Source organism: Spea bombifrons, chromosome 1 (genome assembly GCF_027358695.1).
Source record: "Spea bombifrons isolate aSpeBom1 chromosome 1, aSpeBom1.2.pri, whole genome shotgun sequence".
Classification (NCBI taxonomy): Eukaryota; Metazoa; Chordata; class Amphibia; order Anura; family Pelobatidae; genus Spea; species Spea bombifrons.
In genome coordinates, this window is record NC_071087.1 from 125996894 (window position 1) to 126023679 (window position 26786).

The 26786-nt window shown below is 43.2% G+C and overlaps 1 protein-coding gene across 2 annotated transcripts; it reads right to left on the reverse strand.

The window, feature by feature from the left end:
- Nucleotides 1-1671: 1671 nt before the first annotated feature.
- Nucleotides 1672-26597, reverse strand: P2RX4 (purinergic receptor P2X 4). Of its 2 annotated transcripts, none has more exons than XR_008355175.1 (12): nt 26294-26597; nt 25092-25239; nt 23994-24065; nt 8069-8141; nt 7392-7488; nt 7133-7213; nt 6865-7006; nt 6224-6360; nt 5060-5153; nt 4459-4537; nt 3912-4010; nt 1672-2564 (listed from the first exon to the last, which is right to left on the reverse strand). XR_008355175.1 is itself a non-coding variant. In XM_053472839.1 (12 exons), exons 1-12 carry the CDS (start codon nt 26431-26433, stop codon nt 2532-2534), a joined length of 1182 nt encoding a protein of 393 aa, XP_053328814.1. In that variant the 5' UTR covers nt 26434-26596; the 3' UTR covers nt 1672-2531. The 2 variants fall into 2 exon arrangements, 1 of the variants encoding a protein (XP_053328814.1); XM_053472839.1 differs by having other exon boundaries at nt 4472-4537; nt 26294-26596.
- Nucleotides 26598-26786: the final 189 nt, after the last annotated feature.

The following is a 26786-nucleotide window of genomic DNA, read 5'->3' on the forward strand; positions in this document are numbered from 1 at the left end:
TTCTGACTATTAACTGAATGAATACAGTTTTGCACACCATTTGCTAAATGCTTACATGCTGGTAAATGTGGCGTTGTATACGTTGCTTTTTAATAATCTTTGCCAAAAAGCTCATTTTTTTTTAATGGTTTCACTTAAAGTTTGCATTATTATCTTTTACTATGCATTTTCATTTAACAAGTTGGGTAATGTTTTACATAATGTGTGTATATATCACTTACTATTACAATAAAGGGACTAAAAGACCTCGTGTGTGTATCGGGCAGCACATTCTCTTGGCACCCATTGAATATTTGGGGCTGGGAGGCAGTTTGGGTATTGAATGATGTTAGATATACAAACCTCCACTCGCTTCATCGCTTGTATTCTGTTATTTCTAGATAATTTTAATGAAAATTAGCAGATAAATAATCTGCAGCAGGAAACCAAGAAGAATGGGGGGTGTTTTCTACCAGGGGCTCCAATGAATTATTAAGGGAGCTGGTTTTCTTATACCAAGTGCATTGGATCCCAAAACACCCAAAAAAAAACAAGTGCAACTAAGGGATCAGACACCAAGACTATACGTATCAATCTATAATATACATATATGAAAAACCTCAAAATGGCGTTTGTACAACAGGTCCTAATTGCAAAGTTTCCATTGCAGTTTCGGAAACATTCATAGGGTTCCATCTCTCAAGCTTATAATTCCATCAAATTCCTCAAAAGTAGATGCACAACTGCTTTTCTTGATCAATGCTTTCATTCACACCAGTTTTAACAACAAACAGGGTTTTGGAACAAGGCTTTAGTCATGCTGGTTGCCCAAAATAATGATATTTTAAACGCAACGGAAAAATGAGACCATCAAAGCACACAGGTAACATTTGTATAGGGTACCCCATATCTAAAATGCATTTTACGACGGCTAGATTGGAACGCTGTTTAGGTGGTGCGGGCTGGTGTCTTATATAACACATAGTTGCAATACGCATGTGCTGACACTTTACTACTACATATGGTGAGATGGCCATTCCGCAGTATCAACCCCTCACAAGCTCTTTCTACACCCCAGCCGTGTGTACATTTCCTGCCGTCATAAAAAAATAAAAGATATTTAAGTTCAAAGTACACAACTTACTTAATAAATGTATGGAGTAATAACTAATTAACCCCAGTCACACATTGGCCGTAGAAGATTACAGGTGGCAGTTTGCACAGAATTACTAGGAAACTGAGCGAGTTATTATATGCTGGAGTTAGAAACTTTTTATATAAGTATAGTAATGTTTTAATAATATGATTGTAAAGAAATACTCTTATAACAATATGGGCAAATAAAGAAATATATACTTCCCATACAGAAGATTTAGAAATAAAAACATGGCTATTTTGAGCAAATAAAGGACATTTAAGGTAGGCTGGGTATGTATTTTTTAAATAATCACTACAGCCCACAATAGTCTACTACTATCTTTTATCCCATTGTACAGAGATGCTGAATATGAAGGCACTATGTAAAACAAATAATTGTGTAGCCGATTATGAAGTGGAAACAATGATTCTACCCATGTTGCCCATTATAGCATACAATCCATCTCCTGCGAAACATTAGCGGAAAGCAGCCGGTGTAATACATTCCGTAATCTAGCTTTATATGACTGAACAAAAAAAAATACAACAATAAAACCATTTTTACAGAATTTTATTTCCAAGAATAGAAAAATAATGTATAATTGCATTTCAGTATCATCGGTTGCAAGGGGAAGGATGAATAAATGCGTTTCACATTTTTAGAAAAGGTGGTGTTTCAAGCGCACGGTTAAAACGTGCTTTCCTCTTTCCGTCTCGATTAACACTCTGATATCCTCCGCTGTCATTCTGTGGTGGAGAATTGGATTTAATGTTGACCAGAGAGGTGGAAATAGCTTATAAAGTGCAATATTAGTGAAGTAACGTGATGTCTGCATAGACTAAAAGAAAGACAGTTTCTTATTTTCTTATCTTGGGTGACAATCTCTATGCGTTATATAGAAAATCCCTTTTATCTACATAAGTATAGATAATAGTACATTTTTTGTGTATTTCAATATAAAAGCCAACAATTGTCACTACCCAGGATTCCTATGTAATTTAATATATCAGGACATACTTGTAATACAATGTACGGTTATCACATTACAGTTTTTGTTGCTGTAGAAGTCTCCAATTTCCTGGTGTAATCACTATGCAAGATATAATCATTGTGTGTTGGGCATCACTGTGCAAAATATACAAGTAAAATGACGCTCAATGTAAAAACCCAGCATTTGTTTTATCACTAGACGGTAATGACACGGTTTAAGTTACTACATTTTCTACAATCACCTTCACCTGTTTATTAAACAAGGCATGGTGATGATGATGGAATAATATGCTCATTCACTTAGGGATTCAAAAGATCTGCTTTTCCACCAACGCTTGCGGAGGAGACAAAGTATTCTGGAATGCACATTCTGTTATACATCGCATTAATTAACTAAATACAGCTCATCCAAGTACTCCTTTCATCAAGGATTGGATCCATATGCGTCGTTACCTCCCTGAAATGAAAAATGTGTATTTCTGCTTAGCTGTCTGATGAATGGGATTTCATAGAAGCATGAGTACATTTCCTAAGATTGTAGTATGGACAGCCATGGGCCATGTGCCGATTACATGCTGTGACGCCATAAAAAGTGCCATAGGAAAGTCTGATAGGACAGAAAAATTAAAACAAGACATGTTTTGTGGCAGTCTCAACATAAACCAGTCAAAAATTCTTAATCATGGACGGTAATAAAATATACAGGTCATGGCCACACATCCTGAATTCCTGTATGTCCTCTGTACAAAAATATCACTTGACATTTTTGTATATCACATTTAATTTACCGGAATGTGTTAATGAGCATGCAACACTATCAGATGAGATACCAAAGCGGGGTCTACATTCATACATCTCCACATCTAGGAAAGCACCAGCGCACTACCAGAAAATGACTAAGACTAGAAATAGCAGTTACGGGCAGAGAAAAGGAGATTTCATAACAAGCAGGAGGCTGAAGATAGTATCATATTAACCTCTTAAGCACACGGGCTATTTTATGCTACAGAACCAGAGCAATTTTCATGTTTTTGCTATGTATTTCTACAACTGTTATCCCCTTCTTTTTCATTCAGAGTACCCACAATTTATATATATCTTTTTCATAACCATATTCACATGTGCAAAACTTTTTTTTTTTATATATAAATAAGGTCTAGAAAATTTACATAGCTAGCATAAATGGCAAATATACCAAAAATATATTCGTCAACATGCCCTGATTTGGAAAACACCCTATATTCCTATATAATATTAATTTAAGTTTTCTATTTATTGTTTTGTAAGTTATTTAGTTTTCATCTAACCCCACCACACAATATAAAAGTATATACATTAATCCCCTAGGGTTAGGTCATAGGGACCCAAGCAACCACTGTTTCTTACTATTCTCTGTTTCTCTCTCCAGCTCATGATCACAGCGAGCTTACGAGCATGGTCTCAGACTGTATCCGTTAATGTGACTGGCTGTAGAGGCGATCACGTGCATGGAATGGCCAGGGATCTAAGGCAGACTGACTGCTCTGGTCATCGAGCGGACAGCAACATTGGTGATCGCGGCGACATAGGAATGTTTATTTTAATGACGTACCTGGAACGTCATTGGTCATTAAGGTGTTATAAATACATCCTCCGTCTGCACATAAAGGAAGTTTATTGGGGAAAAATGAAACGAACCAGGCTTTTTAATGCTAACCTTACTGTATACAGCACTGCACTTTATGATCAAAGACTTTTTTTTCTCCATGGGACTTCCCTTTTAAGTAAAATCTTAATTAAAGAAATAAGATGCTTCCCTACTCACCAGCTCGTCATAATCCTCAACATGTTTGTATTTTTTCTCTCTGTAGTAATATCTCTTCTTAAAGAAATGGAAGACAATGATATCGCAGAGCACTGTTGCCTAAAAGACAAAATAATTAGTGGTAAAGACACAGTCCCTATTATGGACAAAAGTTAAGAAGCTAGCTTTACTACAACACCGCTCTATAAAAAGGAGTTGGGTATTTCAACTCCGGCAGTACTGTGTAGTACAGATGCAATACAGGCTTCTAACACTGGGGGTGCTGCTGCACAGGAGTGTATGAGAATGCATAGCCAGCAACCATCCTAGAAGCCCCTGGGAAAATGTATAGCATTAACTAGACTGACCACTTAACTTCTTAGTGAACTTAGTAGATCCTTGTATGTTCCCTGTATAGAGAAATAGTTTGTAATAAAAACAACCCAAATAATCACAGAATTGCAGATGAATTTCTCTTTTTTATTTGCTACATTTTCCCATCTCAGCGATAATTACATTTTTAACCAATATAAGTGATGGAAATCAGGTTTAGTGGATAAAGTAGTACCTTCAAAACTTACCACTCCAAACAACGCAAGTCCCGACCCTATGTTAATCATTGTTGGAATAATATCGAATTTCCCAGCCTGGAAAAACAAAACACTTTTCACTCTATTTTCTATTACACTTGTTAATAAGGAAATTAGTGATATTTCAGCAAGCAGCTAAATAACCAAATTTTAAAATCATCAATAACTGTAAACGTGTATTTACTAAAGCATGAGTTTGCAGAAGACCTGACCACATTATTCATTATGAAAAGCCAGCCCAGTGAGCTTCTCACAGTAAGATATAAGGCCCTAATTTCTATTTGTATATTTTTAGCAACTTATAGGCAAAGGAGCAGGCTGTATATACTGTACTTGGTGATATGAAACAAGTATACATCATCAAGTATTCATAGAAATGACTTGTTTTGCTGGAAATATAAACATAAACATGTTATTCATACTAAAATTATATATATATATATATATATATATATATATATACACACACATATATACATACACACATACACACACTACTATACTGTAAATAAAGCTACAAAATGTGTACAAAAATACCTGCATAAAGAATCAGAGCGTGACACAACCAGTCTAACTTACAGTGCCAAAAACCAGGATGTCAAAACGGATTCCATAAACTTTCATCAGTGTCCTCGATTCCACGTCATTACTGTTCTTGTAATATTTTGCAAACCTGAAAGGCGAGAAATCTTGTTTATTCAAATAACAGACAGTCACGTATGCTAATTGACATTGTTAGACAAAATAACGAAGATTTACAATTAAAATGCTACAGCGCTATGCAAAAGTTTTAGGCAGGTTTAATGAGGCTGTTCCTCACCCAGTTTTATTCCTTCTACACAGCTGTTTCTATTTCAGTTAATGATTGTGTTTCAACCCACATATTAAATTGATGATCATTAGCACCTATTTGGTATAATTGTTTAATCACACACCTAACTGTACGTAAGAGATCTATTTCTGTTGGAGCTGAAACTGGTGAACCCCCCCAATGCATCCATTGCTGATATCGAACTACCTATGATATGACTACAATCACTGAGGAATATGTGAGTGCATATAAAGAGCACAATCAATGTCATTTACTTGGGACAAAATTACACTATCATATTATTTTTATATATTGCTGAATGTACATATGCAAGAGGCATCTCAAGACAAAAAAAGGGGTAAATTGATGGTTTTATCAAGAGTGGATCCAGAGACTGACCTCGGGAGGGCCACTCACACTAACACACACACCCAGATACTCACCCCACCACAACTAGACACTGAGCACTAACATACACATTCAGAAACTCAGCACTTACAAACAAACACACAGACACTGGACATTAACATGCACACCCTAGCTACACACACACACAAACATATGCAGATACTTAAACTAACACAACCAGTCACACACATACTAACATACCTAAAGACACATGTTTACACACTAACATACCCAGGTATATATGCTTATTTACCCAGACACCCATTCTAACATACTCAGGCAGACACACATGCATACACTAACATGCATACCCAGGCAGACACTAACATGCAGACACTGACATGAATACCCAGATACACTCAGTTAGTAGACTAAAAGAGAGCGGGATACGTGAAGAGTTGCAGTTGCGTGTGGTGACATCGTAAACTATGGTAATAAGAGAAGTGACAAGTTTTATTTTGGCCCTTCCATAACCACACGGTACTTAGTAATTAGTCCTCTAGGCAGGAACATCCGACACTAACCTGAAGTTATAGCCAGGAGACACATTGTGATCCAATTCCCTGTTGTCTAGACGCCGGAATGAGTACCTTGGAACACATTTTGAAAACCTCTGATCAAGATCGCAGTTCCATTTAATTTGTATCCCCATAACTCCACCCTGAGGCAAAAAGGAGGTTAAAAAAATTGTTCAGAAATAATGTGCATCAGATGTGTCCAGGCTAGTGAGTGAGGTGCACTTAATTCCACGGCACATCAACCAGGCAGAAGCAAATGCAGAAATACATCAGAAACTCCATAGGCTGTGTACAAAAAATGGGACCAAGAGGCAGTGTTTTAGGCTCTGTTAACTTTCAAGTGGACCCGCTGTACAATAAATTGGCAACCCATTAATGTTTTGTTAAATTACTGCTCCAAACTATTTCTTTAGGTGGCCTAGGCTAGGCAGACCAAACAACTCATAAACATAATATGACAGAAGTTATGGGTTTTCACACACAAGGATAAATGCAGTGCTCTCTTGTAGCTATGGCTTTCCAGTGAGCATCAGACAGAATATCATCATATATATATATATATATATATATATATATATATATATATATATATATATATATATATATCATTAATACCGCTATAAAAGTTTGCCTCTCCCTCTAGGTACCTGTATTGCCATATCCTGGAAGGATTCTCCTGCTTCACTCACTATGCTGCCCAGATGGAATATGGGGCAGAATGGGTCGTGCAGCCGGTCATAAACACAGGTTTTCAGGTAGCTGGCACTGATATTGGCCAAAATGTTTCTCCTATAGAAAAAAAAAATATAGATGAAAATGTTAAAATCTAAAATCTGGTCCCCTTCTTCTATTTACCCAGTGACCGTAGGTATAACTTCTGCAATTGCAGGTCTTTCCACGCTTACTTTCACTTACTTGGAAAAGTTAAATTTTGGAAACCAGATATTATTCTTGATGAGAACTGTGAAGTTTTCAGCTTCCTTGAGAAAGGCAGGTCTGAAAAAAGGAGACAGAGTTAAAATGTATATTCAACCTGACAACCAAAATCTGTCTAAATGAGTGAACTATTTTCTCTGGGGATTTGTAAGTTCATTTTCAGATCAAGCCTACTCTATAACATACATGTGTCTCATGTCTTATATATCTCGTTGTTTCACATGAAAAGACCACTCACTTTGGCAGGTAGGTATCATTTTCCACCGGACACCAGGCAAAAACTTCACAGGTTTTGACTGTTTTGTTAAAAGGGACACATTTTCCAGTCTGCACACCTTTAGAATAAAGATCAGGGATTTAAAATATATTCTTAGTAAATCAACTAATTACACAATCGCGTGCTGGAGTTTCAAAGCATGTTTCAGGGTATATATATATATATAATTATATAATTCTGCTAGCAATGTTTAAAAATAAAATGTGCCATTTTTGTGTTGCATAGTCTTTAAAACATCCCTGTAAAAACTGGATCATCTCAGCAGATAGGTGGGGAATCGCCTGCCTGTAGGTTTTTGAAAAATAAAATAGGTAACACAATGGCTTCATCCAGCTTGTGGATGGAAACGTTAAAGTGATCAAAAGACTGACAATGAGCAATCTCATGAAACACCCACAGAATATATAATACCGGTATATTTATTTTCATTCAAGCAATATATTTTTGAGATATTAAATTGCCAAAGCGCTGGAAAGAATGACATCAACACAGAAATTCAGCTTTTAATAAAATACCGATAAATCTGCCATTTAAGAGCAAGAAAGTAGAAACATACAGCAATTTTAAAAAATAATTAAATATATACTTCCAGAATTATGTGCAAAGTAAAGCGGAGGGGTAAGATGTGCCACTCATACCATTGCTGTGTGTACCCACAAATCCAGGAATGCAGTCACGATCAGAGGTGCAAGTAGTCGTACTGTCTGGTAACTGAAAGGAGACAACACAAAATGACTTTTACAGCTGTTTATATAACTGGGGAATGTTGTGTAAAGTATGGCTTTGTTCGTTGGGAGAAAACACAGTGGCAGTGACCCCCCACCCACTACGCAGCCCCCTATGCTACCTATACGGTGGGACCAGCCCTGAGCCCAAAACCCCAATCAATGAATAAGTCATGCTGTAACAAGGAAACCTTTATATAAAGATGGAGTGTGAAGGAGAGTTTGAGCACATGTCCACCAGCACCATTAAAGGACATAATCACATCTTAACTTGGCATAGGTGTATGGAAAATATGCCAGGTTTGGACAATGGTAAGTCAAGCTTGATTGAAGTGAGACAGCAGAAGTTAATCATTCATTAGCTAATGTAATGGGAAACCATTTGGACATTTTTTCACTTGATGCAGCAAAAAGTTGTGCGATCGAATTCAATAGATGCCTTTGAAAATGGGCTAGACTATTTTTGCAAAGGATATACAGAGATAGAATGGTTACAAGAATATGGTAAGTTATAACGGCTTGATCCAGTGAGTCATTTTGGAGTCCACAAGAATTTTTTCCCCCTTTTGAGGCAAAATTGGAAATCACTTTGATGTGAGGTTTTTAGGATCAACAGCAAGGTGAAACTTGATGGACGTTTGTCTTTGTTCAACTTGAATTGCAATGTTACACAAATTAACGGCAGATGGCTCCAGGCCGGGAACCAAATTGGCTCCTCTCTTCAATGTAGCAATAAACTTACTGCAGACCACTGTTGAGCTACAGTGAACAAAAATTGACCAAAACTGCATACTTCGACCCAGCTGAGGTCCGGGGAACATATCAATACCTCAAATTGTCTTGTAATCACTCCTTATGAGGCCTACTAGCGGGTTACTATCAGTGTTTGATTAAGTATTATGAAGATAAACTGATGTCATATTCCGGCGCTCAGCAGTGAAGCACCGTGACAAAGACACTGAAGACAGAAGCCTCGCGCTCCCACCACAGGACGTCTGAAGGTAAGTGAACTACAAAAGGGGGAGAGGGTAGATAGTAAGAAGGAGGGGGAGAGGGGGTAGATAGTGAGAAAATAAGAATACTGAAATAAAGTCAGAGTCAGAATGAGTGAGAGAATGAACAAATTAATTTGTGTAAATGAGTGAAAGAATTAATGAATTTGTGAGAATGCATTAATTAATATGTGTAACTAAATTGTGTGAAAGAGTGAGAGAATTAATGATTGTGTGAATTAGTGAATGACTGTAAAAGCTTCTGTGTATTATAGATGTAATAATAATGGATTTTTGGAAAGGCAAAGATGGCACAGGGTGGGCTGTTTGGAGACAAAGATGTCATATGCTGGGCAGTTTGGGGACAAAGATTGCAAATTCTATGTGTGTTATCTGCGTGCTGGTCAGGTTCTATGTTGCCAATGTGGACGCCAGGGATGGCTTTGGGGTGTGCAACCTGTGATCTATGCCTGAAATTTAGGGAGTTTTATCTATACCTTTAATTGAGAGATTTTGTGTTAATTCCATTTGATCTATACCTGCAAAGCTGGGTTTTTTGTTTTATTCTGTTGATCTATATCTGCTATGCTATGTTTCCATACATTATTTATGTATACCTGCAAATACGGGGCTTGTTTGTCTTATTCAGATGATGGATATCTGCAAAGCTGTTTTCATGTATTGTTTATTTGACCTATACCCTCAGTGCTGTGTTTACATGTGATTTCCAGTTGATCTATAACTCCAATGCTGGGTTTGTGTGTTCTGTTGACCTGTAACTGCAATGCCATTATTTGTGTATACCTGCAAATACAGAGTTTTTATGTCTTATTCAGTTGATCTATACATGCACGTGCTCTTGACATGTGTTTATTTGATCTATACCTGAACTGCAGGGATTAAGTAAAGGAGAGATATGGCTTAGTGAATGAGGGACAAAGGGACTCTGGTGATGAGGACAGGGGAGAGAACCTCTCAATGTCATAGTAGGGTCAGGAGGAGGGAAGACTGCAGTCAGTGTGGGAAATATATATATATTTTTTTGATGATAGCGGAGGGAGTGATTGCATGCTAGGGCACGTGGAGCAGGGCCCAAAGAAATGTCTTCCTGGGGTCCAATTTTTTTCAATATTAAATATATTGGCAACAGGGTCTCATATATATATTTATATATATTTTGGCAGCAGAGGCCAATATTAATATATATTTGCAGCAGGGTCTAATATTAAAGAATGAAAAACAACTGCCAGTTAAGGTGATAATTTGAAATCATATTTCAATCACGGTCTTTACTTCAAAGAGATAAGTACAGATTATGTAGTTAAAAATGCATGTCTAACGTATATATGTAGAGCTTTATAATTGCCCCCCATGTGCCCCCCTAAATATGAAAGCTGGAGACGCCACTGCTGGCCAAACCTGGGTCTACTCACGCTGTCTGAAATCTACTCAACCAAGAATCAAGAAAGGTGAGAACAGGAAAGTTCTCACAATGAGAATATTCTCGTGTCTGAGGATGGATGGAAGGAAGGACAAAGGTCCTTTAACCTGACAATGCTACCATTTACCCAAGTGTTTGCAGCTGAAACATTTCATCTGACTAGCTTTATTATGCAAGGTGATTTCTTGAACTAATAATTTTTTATCATTACTCCGTTTATTAAAAAAGTTCAAAGTGGCATGACAACAAAAGGAACAATGTGCATGTACATTAAAAGGCATAAGACAGGCAAGTAAGTAAAAATTACAAAGATACACGCACTGTAAAAAAAAACTAGAGACATCAAACCAAGGAGCACGAGTACGCAGACCCGTATAGGCGCAGGGAGATGGATAAACCCATCAGAATACGCAATATACCTTTGGCGAGATGACCATGTTAAAACAATTGTCAATCATACAAATACACCAGAGTGCATAAAATAGCGGAGTCAACATGTTATCGAATAGAATGAGAACAAAACGGAAAAAAAACAAAACAAAACAAAAGACGTGTGCCGTATCAACGCCCAATAAGGTAAATTATGAGCAAAGTGTGAGTGTAGAAAGGGTCATATTAAAATGGCAAAATAACAGCATGAGACCCAGGAGCGAAACCATAAGGAAGGTGACACCAGTTAACAAGTGGAAACAGCCAACAATGAGGGTAAGCGAGGTGAGGAAAGAAGTTCCACCCACCAAAACCACCTCCTGTCATTAATATGAGCTTTTCCCCTGGATGACCAGATCAAGTCCTCCATATGGGAGACAAATTGCATTCTACGGAGAAAGGCCTGAATTGGTGGGGTACAGGATTTCCTCCAGAACTGGGGAATGACCGCCTTAGCCGCACTTAAAATATGGTATGTTATCGAATTCTTATACTTATGCGGCGGGACGGAGCTGTGGTGAAGAATAGCCGTTTCTGGGGAGAGAGTGAAGGACGGATCCGAGACCTCCTTAAGGATACGCTCGATCACTGCCCAAAAGGGCTTAATCATGGGGCACTCCCACCAGATATGGAGGAGCGTTCCGGGTCCAACCAGGCATCTCCAGCATAAGTCAGGGACCGAGGGGACAAAACGATGTAAATCATGTGGGACACGATACCATCTAATAAGCAATTTATACGATGTCTCTTGGATTTTACTAGAGATGGCCCCTTTATGTATCGATTGAAAGATGCGGTCCCATTCCTCATCAGTGGAAATAGCAGGTAAGTCCGCCTCCCACATGGCGAGAAAATAGGGTTTCGGGATAGCGCGCATAGAGATCAAAATTGCATACAGCTTAGACAAAAGACGGTCAGGTTCCTTCGCAGCAGAACACAATAATTCGAACGCCGTCAGAGGTCTGCGAAACCCGTCATGTCTTGGGAGCGTAGAGACAAAGTGAACCAACTGAGCATAAAAATATAGAAGATCAGTGGATAAGGGCACATCGCCATGCACCAAATCCCGTAATGGTTTAATGCCCGCGGGAGTTAAAACATGGAAAAGTCGTAATATACCAGAGGGTAAAGGGGAAAGCTTCCCAACTCTAGACCGGATACAGCCAGGCTGAAACGCTGGGTTCCCAACTAGGGGGAGAAGAGGAGACGGAGACGTGGTCAGGCGGCCCTGAGACATGTACCTCCTAAAAACCTTCAGTGTCGGCGTGATAGAGGGATGCTTGAGTAGTGGGGAGCGCCTGGAAACATCAGGAAGCCAGGGATAGGAGTGTATGGGCAAGGGTAAGCAAGAACCTTCCAGAGTCACCCATTGTTTAGGGGCTGAAATCGACCACTCCACCACCCTGCGCAGATGAGCAGCGTGATAGTAAAGTTCCAGGTCCGGGACGCCCAGGCCACCCCTATTCTTGGGTCTAGTAAGATGAGAATGTCACGACCACAGACACGATAGCGCACACCGCAGGAGTAATTCTGCCCGGGACCCTATCACCAAAGGAAACCCTTGGCGACCGGGAGCAGGGACTTAGATGATCCCAACAGTGAGGAGGCTAGGTGAAAGCGGATAATAAAAGGAACGAGTTGGGTACAAGGAAGAATAGCAGACACGGAAGGGAGTCCAAACAGCTATGCCAAACAGAACACGTACAATAACAAGGGAAACCGGTAGTCCAACAGGCCGGGTCAGCAACGGAGCGGGTAGTCCAACAAGCCGGGTCAGCAACGGAGCGGGAAGTCCAACAGGCCGGGTCAGCAACGGAGCGGGTAGTCCAACAAGCCGGGTCAGCAACGGAGCGGGTAGTCCAACAGGCCGGGTCAGCAACGGAGCGGGTAGTCCAACAAGCCGGGTCAGCAACGGAGCGGGTACGGTACAAAATCGGTAGGCAAAAGGTTGGTCAGACGAGCCAAAGGGTCAAAAATCCAGAGATATCAAATAGAATAAGCGACAGGAATAACACAGCAGCAAGGACCACAACAGGGTACCAAACTAAGCATTTCCTGGGTATTTAAAACCGGCGCCAAAATCACAAGCTCCGCCCCCCAGCCCGAGATCCAATAGTATGGGAGAATCTCCCAGAACCCCGCCTTCGAAGTAGACTGGCCATTCCCCCTACAGGACAAGCAGGAGGAATGGCTGAAGAGCGAGACCGGGTAAGTACTAGATGCTGGGAGTCACTGCTTCGCCGGACCATAGGGTGTCCGGCAGAAGCGAGACTCCCAGCTCCAGAGCTCCGTCCCCGATGCCGGTGGTCGGATATTCGACCACCCGCATCGGTGGGGTTAATTGGTTCCCCGGAAGACCGCCGCGCGCGAGCAGTTCTCTGCACGCGCGCGTGCGGCACCGAAGGGGTATCGGAAGGCTGCCGCCGCGCGCGAGCAGACTTCTGTTCGCGTGCGTGCGGCAACGAAGGGGTGTACCGAGGCTGCTGCCGCACGCGAGCAGTCTTCTGCTCGCGCGCGTGTGGCAGCGAACGGGTAAGTGTGACATTACCCCCCTCTCGAGGGCCGGCCATAGGCCGAACAATCCTGGGTTTATGAGGGAATTTAGAATAGAACTTACGGAGCAAGGCAGGAGCATGAAGATTCCTATGAGAAACCCAGGACCTCTCTTCCGGGCCATAACCTTTCCAATGGACTAGGAAATGAATAGAGTTACGAATTCTTTTAGCATCGAGAATAGATTGAACCTCATATTCGTCTTGAGAATCCACCAAAATAGCACGAGGGCGAGGGGTATATTTAGTGAACTTATTACAGACAAGAGGTTTGAGGAGAGAAACATGAAATGTACGGGGAACTCTAAGAGACGGAGGAAGAAGCAAGCGGTAAGTAACAGGATTTATCTTGCGAATGATACGAAACGGACCAATATATCTAGGCGCCAACTTCATAGAAGGCACTTTGAGCTTGAAATTTTTAGTAGACAGCCAGACTCTATCGCCCACCGAATACGAAGGAGCTAGACGACGATGACGATTAGCCTGGAGTCTATAAGTATCGGCGGCTTTAGACAGGGCCAAATGTACGGATTTCCATAAGGAGGGCAATTGCTTGACATAATGATCAACAGCCGGGACGGGAGAAATAGCAAACGACTCAGGCAATACTTCAGGGTGAAAACCGTAAGTACAAAAGAACGGGGAAACTTTGGAGGCTTCATGAACAGAATTATTCCTGGCAAATTCAGCCCAGGGTAAAAGTTGGGACCAATCATCTTGATGATCCCCTACAAACAGTCTAAGAAATTGCTCGAGAGACTGATTGGTTCTCTCAGAAATACCATTAGATTGAGGGTGGTATGCAGAGGAAAAGGCTAAATCTATTTTTAGGGATTTACAAAAGGTTCTCCAAAATAAGGCTGTAAACTGAACCCCCCTGTCAGATACAATTTGCTGAGGAAGCCCATGAAGACGAATGATCTCCCTGACAAAAATAGGTACCAGGTCAGGAGCAGAAGGTAGTTTAGCGAGCGGCACAAAATGAGCCATTTTGGAGAAGCGATCAACGACAACGAAAATGACGGTATTGCCTGCGGACGGAGGTAACTCTACAATAAAATCCATCGCCAAGTGAGACCATGGACGTGATGGAACAGCTAAGGGAAGCAGGAGGCCCATAGGCTTAGAATGGGAACTCTTGGCCGTAATACAAGGAATACAAGCGGCGACAAATAGCTTACAATCTTTATCTACAGTAGGCCACCAAAATTTCCTCTGAATAATCTCCTTGGTGCGTTGAGCACAAGGATGACCTGAAGATAAGGACGCATGGGCCCAACGTAAAACCTCTTCCCTATAAGCCTCGGGGACGAATAAGGTGTTAACTGGCCACTTGCTGTGAACTGGAACCCTAGATTGTACCTTAAGGAGACGGGTAAGTAGAGTAGACGTGACGCGAGTGGAAACAGAAGCAATGATTTGAGAAGGAGCCACAATAGGCTCAGGGAGGGTAGCAGTATTAGTGACAGTATCAAATTGTCTAGACAGAGCGTCAGCTTTGATATTCTTAGAACCAGGACGATAAGAGATAAACTGAAACCTAGAGAGGAAAAGTGACCATCTAGCTTGCCGAGGATTGAGGCGTTTGGCCCTGCTTAAATATTCCAAATTTTTATGATCAGTTAATATAGTAATAGGATTCCTGGCCCCTTCGAGAAGATGTCTCCACTCTTGGAGGGCCATAATGATACCCAAAAGCTCACGATTCCCTACATCATAATTCGATTCTGCCAGAGAGAATTTCTTGGAAAAAAAAGCACAAGGATGAAGTTTATCACGAAACTCCCTTCTTTGGGACAATACTGCTCCAACCCCTATTTCAGACGCGTCTACTTCAATCACAAAAGGCTTAGAAACATCAGGATGTCTTAAAACGGGAGCAGCGGAAAAAGCAAGTTTTAACTGAGAAAATGCACTAACCGCTTCTTGTGACCAATTGCGACAATCAACTCCCTTCTTGGTCATACAGGTGAGGGGTGCAACAATCTTAGAAAAATTATGAATGAATTTCCTGTAGTAATTGGCAAACCCCAAAAATCTCTGGAGAGGTTTAAGGGCCTGAGGTTGAGGCCAGTCAGAGATCGCAGATAGTTTTTGTGGGTCCATCTCGAACCCAGAGGCCGATATAACGTAACCCAAAAACGACACTTTAGGAACTTCAAATACACATTTTTCTAATTTAGCATATAGACGATTTTGACGAAGGCGCTGGAGTACAATGCGAACATGTCTACGATGTGAGGACAAATCGGAAGAGTGGATTAATATATCGTCTAAATATACTATGACAAATTGCAAGGAGATGTCTCTGAAAATATCATTAATAAATTCTTGAAAGACAGCAGGCGCGTTACAAAGCCCAAAAGGCATAACAGTGTATTCATAATGCCCCATGCGGGTGTTAAACGCAGTCTTCCATTCGTCTCCCTCACGTATGCGAATAAGATTATAGGCTCCCCTAAGATCTAATTTAGTGAAGACAATAGAACCACGGAGTCTATCAAACAGTTCAGGGATGAGGGGTAACGGATACTTATTTTTTATAGTGATAAGATTCAGTCCGCGATAGTCAATACATGGTCTTAAACCACCGTCTTTCTTGGTAACGAAAAAAAAACCCGCCCCTGCTGGAGAGGTAGATTTCCTAATAAATCCTTTCATTAGGTTCTCTTTAATATAATCCTCCAATGCACGAGATTCCGGCAGAGATAAAGGGTAAGTACGTCCCCTAGGAGGAATGGTGCCAGGAAGAAGTTCAATGGGACAGTCGTAGGAACGATGAGGAGGTAAAACCTCCGCTTGTTTTTCATCAAATACATCCGTATAGGAGTGGTAGGCCCAAGGTACGATGGAGGAGGCAATAGTAGAAACAGACGTATCTTTAATCGTGATGTTGGAGAGGCATGAATTAACACAATTAGGGCCCCAAGCCAGGATATCACCAGTCTGCCAGCTAATTGACGGACAGTGAGTACGAAGCCAGGGCAAACCCAGCACTACAGGATACTTAGGAGAAGAAATCACATGAAAGCGTATCGCTTCTTGATGTAGTACTCCCACGGAGAACAAAAGGGGACAGGTTTGCTGAGTAATGCATGAAGGATGTAGAGGTTTACCGTCAATCGCTGTAATGGCAATAGGGGGAAACACTTGAAGAAGCGGAATCTGGTGCAGACGAACGAAATTTAGATCAATGAAAGATCCGGCAGCCCCTGAATCAATCATGGCCGAGGTAGAAATTTTCTTTTTATTCCATTCCAAGGAGACAGGAACTAGCAGACACTCTTTTGAAGGAGCTGAACAAACCTCACCCAGACAAGGCTCCTCTACTTGAGCTGGGTGCGGAAGTTTTCCGGTCTCTTAGGACAGTTACGAACAAAGTGACCCTTTAATCCGCAGTACAAACAAAGTCCTTCGGTTCTGCGGCGAAATTTTTCAGCAGCCGTCAGTTTAGTGGCTCCCAGTTGCATTGGTTCTTCAGTAGATGAACTCGCAGTATTAGGACTAGAGGGGAGATCGACAGGTGGAGAGCGAAAGTAGACACGTTCAACTCTTTTGGTTTTCTGAGATTGTCGCTCCCTGATCCTGATGTCCAATTTAAGGGCTAAGGACACAAAATCTTCAAGGTCACTGGGATGGTCTCTGGTAGCCAGTTCATCTTTCAGTCTTTCAGACAGACCATCATAGAAGGCAGCAATTAAGGCCTCATCAGACCAGTTAACCTCAGCAGCAATCGTTTTAAATTCAATAGCATACTCTGCTACAGAACGAAGTCCTTGAGAAACATGGAGGAGCGAAAGGGAGGCTGTGGAAGCTTTGCCCGGCACATCAAAGGTCTTACGGAAGGCTGACATAAAGGAACTGCAATTGTAAATGAGATGAGAGTCCCTCTCCCATAGAGGAGAAGCCCAGGCTAAGGCTTTTCCAGTCAACAGAGAAATCAAGTAGCCAACTTTCGCCTTTTCCGAAGTGAACATATGGGGAACTAATTCAAATTGAATGAGACACTGGTTCAAAAAACCCCTGCAGGCATCAGGATCTCCGGAATATCTGTTGGGAGCCGGCAATTTAATCGGTGCAGAAGTGGCTCCAGAAGCAGACGCAGAATGAGAGGCCTCGGTCGAAGCAGAAGAGGTAGGCGTAGAAGCTGAACCCTCGGTAGCTGGATCCGAGCGACGAACTAACACTTGCATAGCATGAGCCATCTGATCCAGGGTTTCTTGAATACACTTGAATCGGGATTCATGAGACTCCAAAAGTTGTTCATGCGCAGACAGAACCTTGCCCAACTCGGAGGGATCCATGACCCTGTTGTAATGTCACGACCACAGACACGATAGCGCACACCGCAGGAGTAATTCTGCCCGGGACCCTATCACCAAAGGAAACCCTTGGCGACCGGGAGCAGGGACTTAGATGATCCCAACAGTGAGGAGGCTAGGTGAAAGCGGATAATAAAAGGAACGAGTTGGGTACAAGGAAGAATAGCAGACACGGAAGGGAGTCCAAACAGCTATGCCAAACAGAACACGTACAATAACAAGGGAAACCGGTAGTCCAACAGGCCGGGTCAGCAACGGAGCGGGTAGTCCAACAAGCCGGGTCAGCAACGGAGCGGGAAGTCCAACAGGCCGGGTCAGCAACGGAGCGGGTAGTCCAACAAGCCGGGTCAGCAACGGAGCGGGTAGTCCAACAGGCCGGGTCAGCAACGGAGCGGGTAGTCCAACAAGCCGGGTCAGCAACGGAGCGGGTACGGTACAAAATCGGTAGGCAAAAGGTTGGTCAGACGAGCCAAAGGGTCAAAAATCCAGAGATATCAAATAGAATAAGCGACAGGAATAACACAGCAGCAAGGACCACAACAGGGTACCAAACTAAGCATTTCCTGGGTATTTAAAACCGGCGCCAAAATCACAAGCTCCGCCCCCCAGCCCGAGATCCAATAGTATGGGAGAATCTCCCAGAACCCCGCCTTCGAAGTAGACTGGCCATTCCCCCTACAGGACAAGCAGGAGGAATGGCTGAAGAGCGAGACCGGGTAAGTACTAGATGCTGGGAGTCACTGCTTCGCCGGACCATAGGGTGTCCGGCAGAAGCGAGACTCCCAGCTCCAGAGCTCCGTCCCCGATGCCGGTGGTCGGATATTCGACCACCCGCATCGGTGGGGTTAATTGGTTCCCCGGAAGACCGCCGCGCGCGAGCAGTTCTCTGCACGCGCGCGTGCGGCACCGAAGGGGTATCGGAAGGCTGCCGCCGCGCGCGAGCAGACTTCTGTTCGCGTGCGTGCGGCAACGAAGGGGTGTACCGAGGCTGCTGCCGCACGCGAGCAGTCTTCTGCTCGCGCGCGTGTGGCAGCGAACGGGTAAGTGTGACAGAGAAAACGCGAGACGGGACCGGCCCGACCAAATGTACCTGGTGATAACGCGTTGGCATCTCTTAAAATAAACACGGGGGAGAAAAATGGGGAGGGTCTGAAAGAAATAAAGAAACCGTGGCAAGATATTCATTTTAACAACTGAAATTTTACCGAACCAAGATACGTGGGGATATGCCCACTTGCTCAAATCAGCAGAGACCTGGTGGAGTAGGGGCACAAAATTGAGGGCATAAAGAGAAGCAAGATCCCCGGGGATCTTTAAACCCAAATACTTAATGAAGGAGTCGCACCAGCGGAATGGGAAACGGGAGCACAAAGCTCGCTTTACACTAGCCGGTAAGTTAACCCCAAGGATCTCAGACTTATCCATGTTTATTTTATAATTAGTAAGTGTTTGAAAGGTATCGAGTTCCTGTATTAGCCGTGGTAGTGAATGAGCTGGGTCCGAAAGAAGGCACAACATGTCGTCGGCAAATAATGCAAGTTTGTGGGTCTTATGAGAAATAGACACCCCTGCAATAGCAGGGTTATGTCGAATAGCGTTGGCCAGGGGTTCCATACCCAAGATGAAAAGGAGCGGTGAAAGGGGGCAGCCCTGACGAGTGCCATTAGACAGGGTGACCGGCTGGGAAAGACAACCATTGACCGAGATCCTGGCTGTCGGGTTAGTATATAACGCCTCAACCCATCCCCGAAACGCCGGGCCAAGACCCAGGCAACGAAGCACCCGAAACAGATAAGGCCAGGCCACCCTGTCAAATGCCTTCTCAGCATCTGTGGAGACCAGGGCAATGGGAACGGAGTGACGCTGGGCATGAGAAATGATGTTAAGAACCCTAATGGTGTTGTCCCTTGCCTCCCTCCCCGGGACAAAACCCACCTGGTCCATATGAATTAGTGAAGGAATGTGTGGTTTAAGGCGGGTGGCGAGGATTTTCGCCAATAACTTGACATCCGTGTTCAAAAGGGATATGGGGCGATAGCTCCCACAGCTCTCACTATCCTTGCCCGGTTTTGGTATAACGGTAATGTGCGCCGTGTTGGTAAGTGGATCCAGGCGGTCCCCCCCAGAGAGACCATTAAATAAGGTGACCAGATGGGGGCCTAAGATAGCTACAAATTTCTGGTAATATGCTTTGGTAAACCCGTCGGGCCCAGGGCATTTGCCGTTAGGAAGAGATTTAATCGCCTCCTGAACTTCGGCCAAACTGATAGGGGCCTCGAGAAGGGATGACTGATCCAAGGAAAGACGGGAGGGCAAGTGCTTATCTAGATAGTCTTGAAGTGAAGGCTCTCCAGGGGGAGTGGTGCCCGGGGCGGGAGGCAAGTTATACAAAGACGTGTAGTATTTATGAAAACAGGATAAAATGTCAGGAGTGGAAAAATGTAACTTGCCCCTAGAGTCCCGGATCTTGGAGATAAAGGTGTGTGCCCTTTTAGCTCGCAGAGCCCTGGCCAGCAGTTTACCTGCCTTATCCCCAAACTCATAAAAATAACTCCGAGTTAACAAGTAGTGTCTTTTGGTATGTCTGTTCGTGATGGTGGCCAACCTATCCCTAAGGGCAGCGAGCTGAGGCGGAATGTGTGGAGCAAGCGAGAGTTTGTGCGATCTCTCCAGGTCTGCTATTTGAGTAGTGAGTTGGAGAATCTCCCCCAGTTGAAGCCGCTTAATTTGGGAACCCATTTTAATAAGGTGGCCCCGAATTACCGGCTTATGGGCCTCCCATACAGTGGAAAATGGGATCTGAGGGGTAATGTTATCGGTGAAATAGTGCCGGAGTTCCTCACTCAGGACCTGCACATGACCGGGTGTCGACAGTAAGGATTCATTTAGCCTCCAGGACCAGGACTTAGAAGGTAGGTTAGACAAGGAGATGCATACATGAACAGGGGAGTGATCCCCAATAATCATGGGACCAATATCAGAAGAGCGTAGCATGGGTAGATGGTGGTGGGAGAGGAATATTGAATCGATTCTAGTATAGCGAGTATGTAGGGGAGAAAAGAACGTAAAATCTTTAACCGTCGGGTGTTGCGTCCGCCACGCATCAGCCAATTGTATAGTGTGAAGAGCGCGCTTGACTTTAGAAATTCGAGAGTAGGGAATATGGGAAGAACCAGAGGAACTGTCTATTTTAGGGTCAAGAACCATATTAAAGTCCCCTCCCAAAACAGTGATCCCCTCCTGGAAGTCCGCGAGCTTACGCAAAACAGAGACAAGGAAAGTGGTTTGATCTCTATTTGGGGCATATATACATGCCATAGTAATTTTATGTGTGGAAATATACCCCTTAACAAAAATACATCTCCCCTCCGCGTCCCTCCAGGTGTCGAGGTGTTGAAAAGGGAGAGCTTTATGAAGAAGAATTGCAACTCCCTTAGTTTTAGACTCCGCAGAACTCGAAAAAAACGAAGTGGTGAAGTGTTTGGAGGGAAGTTTGGGTTCCTTACCCTGTTTGAAATGAGTTTCTTGCAAAAAAGCAACCCTGGTTTTGGTAGACTGTAAGAAATGCATGAGTCTGGAGCGCTGCTCAGGTTTGTTAAGACCCCTAACATTTAGCGTAGTCAGTTTAATAGTATGTGGGCTCATTGTATAACACCTGGAGAGAGCGGAAGAGATGAGGCGCGTCGGCACACGTCAAAATATACGAACAGATAAACATAAAAATAATCAAAACAAATGAGATATGAACACCTAGACAACATGTCTAGGACAAATCTGGGTAAATGTTTACACAGAAACAGGAGAGCCATCAAACCCGGAACACGGGAAGGGCCTAGTACCCGGGCCACAAAGGACCTGGGCGGCTGGCTCAGGGGGCAAGAACACATGTAAGAATAGCGATCACCCCAAATACCCAACACCGTACAGAGTAGGGTTAAAAGGGAAAAACATGTGTCCGAGCCTGAGACCCACCGCAAGCGTGTGTGCATGAAAGTGTATGAAAATATAATATCCTAGCAGATATGAAAAAGAAAAAGGTCGGTACAGATATGTATGTTGTAAAAAATGAAATGAAATAATGAGGGCAAGATATCCACCATGACGGGAGACAAAAAGCCGTCTCAAAGCAGAGACAGCAACTAAAGAAAAAACAAAATTAAGAAGGGAAAGACGTGTCGATGTAATATAGGGTAGAGTGAGACAGTGAGAGTGATGGTGAGTGAGTGTAAAAGGAATAGCCCCTACCCCTGTGGAGGGTGAAAGTGCAGATGCACTGGCAACAGGTGACCACAGGAACCACAGGTGGTAAAAAGGGCCAATATGGCGTTCACAAAGTAAAAAGAAATAAAAAACCAAAAAATCAGAAAATCACAAGACATAACAGAACTCACAAATAGAAGAAGTCACTTCCACTAGCATGTGGTGGGCGACGAACGGAGGAGCAATGAATGATCCGTAAAGCCGAAGCGCAGTTCGCAGAGCCCTGCGAAAAACGATGTAGGCATCGAGGAGACAGCATAGCGTCACTCCGTTCCGAGGAATAAAACAAAAAGGGAGAAGTCGACACATCCTCAGCCGCAGAGCATGTAGAAGAGAAGAGAATCCATGGTGGAGAAAAGAAAAGCAGGTAGCATCAGAGGTCCCAGCAGGCAGGCAGAACTCAGGTGTGTGCAGACATCTTTGGACGGCGTTTCCGTTGTGGCTTCGAGGACCAGTCCGCTCCAGGTGTCGACAGCTTAGGGAGTGCAGCACAGGAGAACTCCCAATCAGGTATAGGAATAGGAGGGAGACCGAGCTGTTCCAAAACTGCAGGCACATCCGCAGCTCGTCTAATAACGTAGCGATCCAGGCCCTTCTTGATTGTAAGAGAAAAAGGAAAGCCCCATTGATATGGGATCGAGGCTTCCCTCAAGGCCGTAGTAACCGGTCGCAACGTGCGACGGTATTGTAATGTGACCGGAGACAAGTCCGGGAATATCAGTATAGAGTGACCGTCCCAGTCCAAAGCACCCACCTTGCGATAAGCTGCCAATATAGCTTCCTTCAGCGTATAATCATGCAGGCAACATACTACATCACGAGGCGGTTGGTTATCGGGCTGTCGAGGCCGGAGCGCGCGATGCGCACGGTCCAACTTGATATCAGATTCAGCAGGCCTCGAAAGCAGGCCATTGAAAATAGAACGCAACGTGGCTGTGAGCTCTGTCGGGAGGACTGATTCAGGAAGCCCGCGAAGGCGTAAGTTGGATCGCCTACCCCTATTATCCAGATCCTCCATTTTCTGCATGAGGCGAGAGATAGTGGCAGCCTGGAGTTGAACTTGGTCAGATATAACATCAACTGCAGAGCGGGTGGTCGTGCTGTCCTGTTCCAATGCGGTTACTCGATCCCCGATCTGCTGGAGGTCGTGTTTAATATCCGAAAGATCCGCGCGTAGCGGCGCATGCGTTTCAGTAATGATCGCGATGAGATCTGCCTTGGTCGGTAGATTTTGGAGCGAATCTTGCCAGGTTAGGTGAGCTTGGGAATCTGTTTGCATTCGCAGGGCATTGGCATCCTGACTGGCTTCTGACGGATCCTCCGAAAGAGCACTACGCGGGCTGCCAGGTGGTGAGGCCCTGGACGCAGATTCGCGGGAATCGGCGTCATGAAGATTGTGAAAGAACGCCTTCACCGAGGTATGAGACGTTTTCTCCTTAGCCTGGTGTGGCTTAGGCGTAGCTGAGAGCCGAGAATTCTTGCCCATAATTGAAATTTGCACCGAATTTTAAGGTAAACTTGCGGCGGGTCAGCAGAGCTCACAGATTAAGCGGCCATTTGCCTTTCTTGAACTAATAATTAACTAATTTATATGTGCTTTAAAGTATGCAAGCTTAGCCCATCTCACAGGAGAAGATCACTGGATTGACCTTTCATAATGAACAGTGAAGTCAGTGAATGTTGAACTGATTTAGTAAATACACCCAACTAGTATCCTATATGAAACTAGGTCACATATCCATGTTTCCCTTCCTATCCCATTACAATCTACTGTTCACAACACACGGCCTGTAGAGAAATACTTGTGCACGTTGCAGAAGCCTTGTCTAGTAAACTTACTTCAGGACAGAGTTCTTGGGTCTGATTTTGCGTAATGATTAGGTTGGTCATCACAAAGAAGGCATTTTCTTCCTATATGTAAAAAAAAAAAAAAAAAAATGTAGACAAAACTAAAAATCGGTCTTTTTTGGCACCTTGCCATAATTTTATGATAGTAACATGTTAAACAAACCACTCTCAATGTTTAAACCAAATATGCGTCATGGGTTGGTAGCACGGACTTTAGGGCTTTCCTGTCCAGATCCAGAAGTTTCCTAATATGAACAGAATATCCCATGAGGCTATAAGAAAGTGTTAAATAATAAAAGATTTCCTGTACCATGTGCCTGCCTACAGCAAACTGCTCGCGTGACATTAAAGGAGCAGCATAGCGATCAAGATAATCATACATGATATTAAGTGAAAAGACTAAAAATGTAAGTCACAGGCGCGATTTGCACATTGGATGAAGAGATATGGGGACTCATTTTGAAACCAGTCTATCCTTCCCTATTTTCTTATTCCTATTTTCTCTTCCTTTTAAGTTTTGCTTTTGATTCATGTTGCATGTGGCTGCTAATTCAGAGTGAAACTATCATTTGTTTATTGACTTCCTACTGCATTTACATACTACACTGTATGCTGCGTGTTCTTTATCTTTAAACCAACATAACTCATTTGAAGAAGGGCCAATGTCATTTATCTCTTTGGTAAACTCCAGAAGAAATCAAATATTTTGTTCCCTGCATATCTGTATAAATAATGAAACCGTTTAAACATAATACTGCTCTTCCCTTTGTGTAAATACATTTACCCTTTTGTGCACCAAGGCACTAATCCACATACCGACACTCAAGGGAGTTTACCGTATTTTCTCTTTCAACTAGGGGCACAAGCCGTGCCATCCCTGCAGTGAGTTTAATTAAAAGATCAGAATAAATATTATATATTTGATAGTGGACACCTGGGAAATAATAAAGTAACCAATGCCTTATTGATCACACAGTATGGAGCAGGATATGAAAGCATTGCCATATTCAGTAACTGTAGAGAAACTTTGAACGCTTTGTGTTAGTTTTACTCTAAATTAGCCAACGGCAGAATGTATACTGAACCCACCTGAGCAGGTATGATGTAATCAGCCACATCCCAGATTCTGGAGCCAAGCTCTGAGGTGTTGGTGACTGCAACCCCTTTCACTTTAGACGTCACGGAGCTGACCACTGTGTCAAATTCCTGGTAGCCCTTTTCCCAGACAAAAACCCACCTGTGAAGAATAGCGCAGCAAATTGCAAGAAGGGTGATCAGTTACAATAAGTCCTGCATCTCACATTATTACATCACAATTTCACATTGAAAAAATATTTCACATCAATGCTCTTTCAACATTTTACATCATTTTAGACATATTGCTTCGAGATTAAAATGTAACCCCTACCGCCGGCTCACACACGACACACCCAGCCATAAAGCTTCCTGAAAGTCAACAGGTAACCTTCCAGCTGTTGCACTGTAACTCCCAGTTGCCTCCACCAGCATTTGGATGGGCACTGGCTTTTTAGGGGGGATGATTGGCATTGAGGTCCAACTACCTGTCGGAAATCCATCCTTAAGGGGCAACTGCCCTTTTTTTTTTTTAAGTCTGAAAAACGTCAACACTTTCAATGCGTTACATGTCCGCAAAACTATGAATTCGACAAGAGGTCTAAAGGGTTCATTTGATGTGATTTTACAGCATCCAGTAACATCTTTCTAACAAGTGAAAGGCGCAGACTTTGACCCTATTTAAATAAACCACAGAGACTACTACTGAGCCCAAAACCGAAAACATAGAACGGCTCTAAACATAGGAAAACCGGAAATCCCACCGACATTAACGAAAACATTCAATGTGGAAAAAAGGATGTTTTGCTGCTAGGGTTAATTCACTAAAGTGAGCGCTTGCAGGAGAGTTGTGGTTTTAACTCTCGCACTTCCCTAGGAATTATGACACAGGTCATTTTCTCCAGGAAGAGCTGAGCTGGTCCCAGAAAATGTGTAATTCAATGGGCAAGGGAAACTTATGCAGGGCCAGAAGATCACTGGGGGTTTAGACCTTCATAATGTATAGTGAAGTCAAGGAGCTGAAACACAGCTCCCCTGTCTACTCCCCGTTTAGTGAATAAATCCCCACTAACATATGTCGCTGTATAAGTGCCCAGTACGTAACACACACAATACACTTTCACTAGCCCAGCTCCATTGGGATGGTTAGCGCTGCGCATACAGTTATTTCCTCGTCGCTATACGTTAAGCGCAATACAGCGTTAAGTGACTCATACCCAATGACATAGGCGAGGATCGCCAGCTGGATCACTCTGTTCAGAAGACCAACCTTCCTGCTCTTGATGAGCGCAATACGCGGGGTGTTATAATCAAATACACAGCTATACACCTCCTTGCAGCAGCCCCCGCATGCCATGACTTGCCGAGGCGCAAAGTTACACGACGGCAGCGGAGGTTCCCGGACTCCGACAAGTCATATGATCGGGAATAAAGCCGGATAACCCAGGGAGGAGCTGGATAATGCTCTCACAGCGCCACCAAGCGGCAATCAGTAGGAATAACAGCGCTGGATCTCTCCGCTTCCTGTTCTAGCGGTGAATGCACGACATGCGCTCTCTAGAATTGGATATACCGTAACAGTTCCTAACTAACTAAATTAGGTGAAGTTCTGAGATAACGTCTTAAGCAAGACCTTCCCGTGTGCAATGGCGTCTCTAGTGATCTTATCTGCCGAGGGGAGTATTTTGGGAGCAGGTGCTCCTACCACCT

Coding starts and splice junctions, on each gene's coding strand:
- P2RX4 (XM_053472839.1), bottom strand. CDS start 26,433: ATGGCATGCGGGGGCTGCTGCAAGGAGGTGTATAGCTGTGTATTTGAT. Junction 25,240..26,293: donor ATCCTCGCCTATGTCATTGG/GTATGAGTCACT, acceptor TATTCTTCACAG/GTGGGTTTTTGTCTGGGAAA. Junction 7,007..7,132: donor CCAAAATTTAACTTTTCCAA/GTAAGTGAAAGT, acceptor TTTTTTCTATAG/GAGAAACATTTTGGCCAATA.